The sequence below is a fragment of the Molothrus ater genome, chromosome 23, assembly GCF_012460135.2.
Source record: "Molothrus ater isolate BHLD 08-10-18 breed brown headed cowbird chromosome 23, BPBGC_Mater_1.1, whole genome shotgun sequence".
Classification (NCBI taxonomy): domain Eukaryota; kingdom Metazoa; phylum Chordata; class Aves; order Passeriformes; family Icteridae; genus Molothrus; species Molothrus ater.
The window spans coordinates 7,600,335-7,608,116 of NC_050500.2; the positions used below are offsets into that span (position 1 = coordinate 7,600,335).

Genomic DNA, 7,782 nt, shown 5'->3' on the forward strand with positions numbered 1-7,782 from the left:
GCTCCCTGCAGGATCGAGCCTCCTCCTCATTGCTCCAGGAATGGGGATATTTGAGTGCCCAGTGCTTGTGGAGCAGCTCCCCTGAGGAGCAGTCCCAGGGTATGGCATCTGATGGCAGCTCCACCACCATCACCCCACAACCCCATCCGTGTCCCAATGTCCCTGTCCCTCCTTGCTGTAATGCCAGAGGACCACAGCTGCCTTCTGCCTTCCTGGGAGAGTCTGGGTGCCAACTTGGGACCATGTGGGTGAGGTACAGGATCTGCTGCCTGTGTTTTCCCCTGCAGGATAGTCACCTTGGGCTCAGCAGAGAAGGACACATATAGCCCTGTCCCAGATGTTTCTTATTCCTCCCTGGAAGTGTCAGCCGTGATTGGACACTCCACTCCTCCCTGTCGTTCTGCATTTGCAGTGCCAGGGACAAACTGGAATAATTTCTCTCCCCAGCAGCTTGGGAAGGGGTCCAGGATATTGATGGTTTGGGAAAGATGCATGAGTAGAAAAGAAAACCCAAGGAGTAGTAGTAGAAGAAGCATTTATTTATACTGATGAGGAGGTTGTGACATGATCTGTCCCAGTGCCCGGAAGGCTTTTGCAGTGGTTGGTGGAGCAGAAGCAGCAGCAGGCAGTGATTTCCCACTCAGAAGCAAAGAGCCACAGCTGGTGACAACTCGGAGTGGAGCTTGAGTGCCCAGGAGGAGAAAGGGATGAGAGTCCACAGCCTCCAGGACAGTGCAGGCAGGCTCAGCATGGAGGTGAGCACTGCAGTGGTGACCCACAGCTTGGCCAGTTGTGACACTGGGAAAGCACAGAACACTTCTGGATGATCAACCTGCAACCATCCCCATGTGCTGTGGCACTAAAGCCTCCCACACACCCAGAGGGGAGCAGCCAGGCAGGCAGACACTCCACGATGCTGTGGGAGTCCCTCAGGCCGTCTCTGGGGACACCAGGAACCCGCTGAAGACGCTGTCAGCCTCGGAGCCGCTGTAAATGGAGCTGCCCTGGACAGGGTTGGTGGTCAGGGACACGTGGTCACCCACGGCCAGGCTGAGCACGCTGCTGCCCGAGTTCACCTGCAGGATGCCGCGGCTGTTGTTGTCGCAGAAGCTGACCACACCCCGCCCGTTCTTGGTGATGCTCAGACACAGGTCTCCGCTGGACACCACCTGGAAGCTGAAGTAGTAGAGCCCGGGAATGCGGCAGGTGAACTTCCCGGTCTGGGGGCTGTAGGAGTTCTCCTCGTTGGTGATGATCCTGTCAAACACCACCGTGGTGCCTGCGTGTGGCGGGGCCAGCCTGGAGGCGGAGAAGGCGGGACGCGGGTGCTCCAAAGCATTGCCAGCTTGCCCTTTCTGCCCTGGTGGCCCTGGCACCCCTGGCATCCCCTGAGGGCCTGGTAGGCCAGGTAGGCCACGCATGCCTGGTGGCCCAGGATATCCTGGTTCGCCTGCATCCCCTTTGGGTCCCTCAATGGTCGAGCCCACTGCTGCATTCCCTGGGGAGAAGAGGGGAGGAGAAGTAGTTCATGCCCATCTGGCATCTCCTGAGCTGCTCCCACAGCCTGGGATGCTCTGACCAAGAGGCTCCCAGGCCCCCAACATCCCCGCTTCCTCTTACCTGGCTCTCCCATGTCACCCTTCTGCCCTGGCCTCCCATCACGGCCAGGGACTCCAGGGGAGCCATTCTTGCCATCCGGTGCCCTACAGACTCCGTCCTCCGGCAGGGCCATGCCCAGCACTGCTGCTAGGATGCTGGCTGCCAGCAAGAATCCAGGTTGCATCCTGCTTCCTACAGCAGAGGGATGAATTGGGGATGGAGGCAAACACACACAGATACGCAGGTGCCCTCATCAGATGCATCCACAGATCTACTGAATTGTCCAGTATGGATAACCAGACACCACATGCAGGGAAGGGTTTTGAGGCTGTGTGATCCGAAATCACTGATGGCACTGAAAATCTCTAGCATGCCCATGGCAGAGCTCTGGGATTGGAAAGCCCAGGACATGGAGCATGGCACATACCCCTTCCTCCACATCCTGGGCATGGGTAGGGGCACCTCAGATGCCTGTAGAGGATGTTTATTCCAGTTTGCGGGGTGAAGCACTGCTGTGTGGGGCAGTGGCCCCATGGGATAGAGAGCACAAGGGAGGAAAGGATGCAAAGACACAACAGTGCTAAACGGGAAAGGGAAAAAGGGAAAATGATATCCAAACCTCCAACATGCAGAGCTGGGAGAGAGGACATGGATCTATCCCAAAATCTGAGGTTCTCAGCCTGGGACAAGTCTGCAGAGCCCAGTGGTGTCCACAATCACACAGAGCAAGGACAGATTCCTGCAGATTCCTCTTCCCCCTGCATCATCTTCTCCCTCCCTCTTTTTCTACTTTAAACCCTTGTGGAGGGGGAAGTGAAGAACGAAGGAGGACAGGGAGCAAGGACTGGAAAGTGGTGGCAGAAGGGGAGAGTGTCCCCAGCTGTTTGTGGTGAATTACCTTGGTGCAGAGGCTGAAGACAGGGCAGTGTGAGCAGCTCTGTTTGCTGGAAGCTCTTCTCTGGGAGTAGGGAGGAAGAGGAGAGGGGTGGGAAGGATGAACTTGCATGCACTGCGGTTTGCCTGGTTGGAGAAGGGATGTGTTGAGTTTCATTTTCTCTCGAAGAGAAAGAAACTTGTTCCTCTTTCCATGCTTGACTCTGGCTTTACTGGAAACAGCTTGGTCAGGGAGAGTGCAGCACCACTGGGTGCCCAGCCTGGCCCAGCAGCAGGGGCTGGTGGTGACTTGGCACAAAGCAACATGACTGGAGGATGCCCACAGGCTGCTGAGATGGCAGGAGGGGACAGGTGATGGGAGTACCAGGTGTCACAGCCACCCAAGGGCTGCTCAGGGCAGGAGATCACCCTTGGAGGCTTCTACTCTGGCTGATGGGCAGAGTGTCTGTCACTTTGTCATGGTGCTGCTGGGTGCTGACCCCTCCAGATGCCCACCTTGGCACTGCACTTGGATGGAGCAGGATCCAGCAAAAGGATCATCAGTGCCTGTGTGGCTCAGCTGGTCCTTGAGTATTTTGGTTGGATATTAGGGAAAGGGGAAAGGTTCTTCCCCCAGAAGGTAGTTGGGCACTGCCCAGGCTCCCCAGGGAACAGTCATGGCCCCAAGGCTGCCAGAGCTCCAGGAGTGTTTGCCAATGCTCTGAGACACAGGATGGGATTGTTGGAGTGTCTGTGCCGGGCCAGGAGTATGACTGATGATCCTTGGGGGTTTCTTCCAGCTCAGGATAGTCCGTGGTCCAACAATCTCCTTCCCGCTGTCCTCACTTCAGTGCTTTGGGGACCTGGTGTCTAGAGTAGAGTGGGAAAAGATGAGGGTGTCTGGCACTGATGATGCTCTCAGTTCCCTTTGGGTCGCTGTGTCTTGCACCAGCCAGATTTGGGCAACCCCAGGAACTGAGTGTGGCCTCGAGGTTAAACACCAGCACCTCCTATCACTGAGTGCAGGGAATGAGTCCAGGGGTGCACATTCAGCTCTGCTGAAAAAGATCCCCAAAATGCCACTAGACCCCAAACCCCATCACATGGGCAGGGGAGGTGCCACATTGACTGTAGCAGGCGAACATCCTTGGGACCCCGGGGACCACCCAGGCCCCCCCCATGGGGGACACGGTGGGCAGTGAGGAGGGGCCTTCTCATCCATGTTCCCTTGAATATCCTTTCAGAAGTCCTGTGGCAGCTGCCCTGGCCTGGAGCTGGGGCTCAGGGGAGGATATCCAAGGAAAGAGGACGGTAAGCAGACCTGGGATTAGGGTGACTCCAAAGTCCAGGGGGGTTAACAAACCCCCTATCCCCTCCGCCTTTTGCTTCCTACCTTCCCAAGGGAGATGTTGCATCATTTCCAAAACAGCTGAAAAAGGCAATGACCAAAACTCAGTCCAGAGTCCCTTGCCAACAAAGATCTGTCACTGAGCTGGTCTTTAATTCATTGACTAGATGCCTGCTTAATGCAATATGTTACACATTTTTAATCAAAATGTTACCCCATAATAAATCAGATGCCCAGAAGAAATGTGATTTTATTTTATCAGCAGGGTTCACCTATCAACTCAACCTGTAACCATGTCAAGACAAGATGACAGGTAAGTTGAAAGGATCTACCTCTGCCAAATTGTGTTTCTGGACAGTAATTGTATTTCTGTCCTATTGCCCTTTCTTAATATACAGCCCAAATTAGACCACTCCATCATTTCATCCAGCATTGATTGATGGCTGTGTCCTCATACGCTGTGTCCTTTGTCTTCTGCTGTCCCCTTAACCCCAGTTAAATACTCAATTACAGGGGCTGGCTGTGGGTTTCCAGCATCTCCGGGAAGCTGGTGTTTGTCCAGGTGTTCCCTCCCCCAGATCTCTGAGATTTCTGAGAAGTGTTTAGTCCCATTCACTTGACTTTCAGAGTTGCTGTGGTCAAGCCACCCTTCCTCTCCCATCCTCTGAGCAACTCCTCCTCCTCTGGATCTGCAGCTGAGACATCCCAGGCTGGTTTGGGTTAGAGGGGACCTTAAAGCTCATCTTGTTCCACCCCCTGACACGGGCAAGGACACTTTTCATGTCCAACCTGGCCTCGGACATTTCCAGGGATGGGGCAGGCACAGCTTCTCCGGGCAACCTCTGCCAGGCCCTCTCCACCCTCAGAGGGAAGGATTTATCCCCAACACCCCATCTGACCCTGCCCTCTGGCAATGGGGAGCCATTGACAGCGACAGCCGTGGCTCCAGAGGTGCCGGCCGCAGGGAGGCAGCCCGAGCACTGCACGGCGCCATCGCGGAGGCTTCTGCAGGCCGCAGCTGCAGGCACTGGAAGGCCCAGCCCGGCACTCTGGGGGTGTTCCTCCTTCGCCGGGAGCGGGGCTGCGGCGGGTCCGGCAGCCTGAGCGTGTTCCCTCCCGCCGGGAGCGGGGCTGCGGCGGGCCCGGCACTCTGAGGGTGTTCCCTCCCGCCGGGAGCGGGGCTGCGGCGGGCCCGGCACTCTGAGGGTGTTCCCTCCCGCCGGGAGCGGGGCTGCGGCGGGCCCGGCACTCTGAGGGTGTTCCCTCCCGCCGGGAGCGGGGCTGCGGCGGGCCCGGCACTCTGAGGGTGTTCCCTCCCGCCGGGAGCGGGGCTGCGGCGGGCCCAGCACTCTGGGGGTGTTCCCTCCCGCCGGCGGGAGCGGGGCTGCGGCGGGCCCGGCACTCTGAGGGTGTTCCCTCCCGCCGGGAGCGGGGCTGCGGCGGGCCCGCAGCGAGGGGATGCGCCGCGAGATGGCGCTGGTGCCTCGGGCAGCGCGGTGCCACCGCCGGCGCCGCCCTCAGCACGGCGCGATGGCCGCAGTGAACCCCGGGTCCCGCGGCCTGTCCGGCTGCAGGGTCCGCCCGGACACCTCTGCCAGGCACCCCGCGGGCGCTCGTGGGCCGGGATAACCCATCTCCCCAGCGGCCCCAAAGCCCCTTTCCCCGGGCTGGGGCGGTTTGGCGCTCCCTGGGACGGGGGGACGAGCGGGGTTTGCTCGGGGGCGATCAGACCGTGGCGGGAGGTGCGGGGCCCGTACGGCCCTGCTGGGCTCTACCTGTGGGGCAGCTCCAGCAGAGGCCCCGCAGCACCGCGGGCAGCCCCCAGCATGGAGCAGGGGCTGACACCATGTAGGGGACCCCAGACGACATGGAATGGGGCCAGGCGCAATGCAGAGATTACCTGAACTAGCCAGAGGATGCTCCATAGAGCCCCAGGTGTCACAAAATCATCCCCAAAGAGGACGGTGCCTTGGTACTTGGAGAACCTGAGCACTCAGGTGAGCATGCACATGATTTAGGACACCTGTTATGGCCTCTTGGCACTGCTGCACTACCAGGAACTCTGCTCCCGATGATTTTTACCCCAGGTACCCCTCCTCCTTTCAGCATGGGGCAGCTCCTTCTCCTCTGGCTGCCCTCCCAGCTGGGGGTGCCAGGCGAGACAGGTCAGTGTGCCCCCAGCCCTGCAGCCCTTCGGGGAAGGGAAGTGACCCCTGCACAGCCTCCCCCTGTCCCCAGTGCCTGCAGGCACACAGGAGTTGCTGGTAGCAAACAGGGAGAGATGCTGCTGCGCTGCCTTCCCTGCTGGGCATCCCTGGGGTGCCGAGCTGACAGGCAGGAGCTGCCAGAGGAGAATAAATCAGGCACTTACCTGTCCTGAATGGGAGGCAGTGCTGATGGAGATCAGCAATACTGGCAGGTAGCACACCCCTCTGCTGCCAGTCACCAGCATCCCAGTCGGCCACTTGCACCCACTGGGAGGTCAGGACAGCTCACAGCATCCACCTTTCTGCAGCCACTGCTGGCTTAATGGTGCTTGAATAACCAGGCAGATGGACGTTGCAGCTGTTGAGCTGGGCTGTCCCAAATAGAATCAGAGAATTACGGAAGCATAAAGTTTGGAAAAGCCCTCTAAGATCTTGGAGTCCAAATATTAATGCACCAGGTTAATGCCAGGTTCATCACTGAACCAGGCCCCCAAGAGCCACATCCACATCTCTTAAATCCCTCCAAGGATGGTGACACCACCACTGCCCTGGGCAGTTGTGCCAGTGCCTGACAGCCCTTTCAGTGAAGGAATTTTCCCTAATATCCAGCATAAACCTCCCCTGGTGCAACTTGAGAACATTTCCTCTTGTCCTGTCACTTGTTACCTGGGAGAAAAGACTGACCCCCACCTAGATCCATCGTCCTGGCAGGGACTTGTGGAGAAAGATGGTGCCCTGGAAGGATTTCATGAGATGTCAGGTGAAAATCAGGCTGCAAAGCCACTTGCCACGCTGTGTGACACTATGTGGCATGCTGCCATGTGTCTGAAATGTTTTTCATTGCTGTCCCAGGGGATGAGTTATTCCTATGATGGATGCTTGCACAGAGCAGGTGTGAGGAAGAAACACAGGTATGTGGTTTAAGAGCCAGGATTTCAGGCTCCAGCCCTTGCTGGCTGTCTCCTGTCATTGATGCACATCTCTGTTGGCTCATGGGACAAGAGGGGATAGATGAGTGCAGAGCAGCCCTGGGCAATGCTGGGAAAGCTGGTCCCATCCCTCTCTCTCTTGTTCCCTGTTGAGGATGTCAGGGCTTGTCATTATTTGACATCTATTGGTTAATTTGGCTGATTGTTCCCCATTCTTTAATGTATCCGTTATTTATTTATTCTCTGGTGTAACAAGCAGTTCCAGATTGATCACTTTGGCATGTAAATGAGCTGCTCTAGTGCTTGTCACTGAAATTTGTAGATTGGGGGAGTTTGCAATCAAACACAGCCGGAATCTAAATTACAGCATTTCAGGCAATAATAGCAGGGAGAAGACAGGAAGGATGTGCCATAAATAAGATGGTATCAGAGCAGGGTGCCCTGAGCTGTGCTGACAACACGCCAGGAGCCCCAGGGTGAGCAGCAGGAGTCCTTGCCCTGCAGAGTTGGGCTGTCCTGGCAGGGCTGGCTCCTTCCCCAGGGGAGAAGGGCAAACAGAGGAAGCAAAAGGCTTTTGGGAATGGCAGGGCATGGCTGGGGACCAAAGGCTGCTCACGCTGGTCTCTGAAGAGCCCAGCGTGGGGCAAGTGTTTTGAGGACTACAGGCTGCAGGGAGCCTCAGGACTCTAGCATAGAATAGGTTTGATTGCCATCATGGATCATGTTTGGCATCTTCCCACCTCCATCAAAAGTCAATGGATGCATCCAGGATGAGATTCTGTCCCTCCTAAGGTCAGTAAGAAAGATCACACCAGGTAAGTAAGAG

At 57.1% G+C, this 7,782-nt stretch overlaps 1 protein-coding gene across 1 annotated transcript; it reads right to left on the reverse strand.

Annotated features, from left to right (window-relative positions):
- Positions 1–518: 518 nt before the first annotated feature.
- Positions 519–2,605, reverse strand: C1QA (complement C1q A chain). The gene is given in 4 exon segments (XM_036396431.1): positions 519–1,498; positions 1,621–1,791; positions 2,498–2,507; positions 2,510–2,605. Coding segments are annotated over 4 exon segments (846 nt in total). The 3' UTR covers positions 519–929.
- Between the last annotated feature and the right edge of the window lie 5,177 nt (positions 2,606–7,782).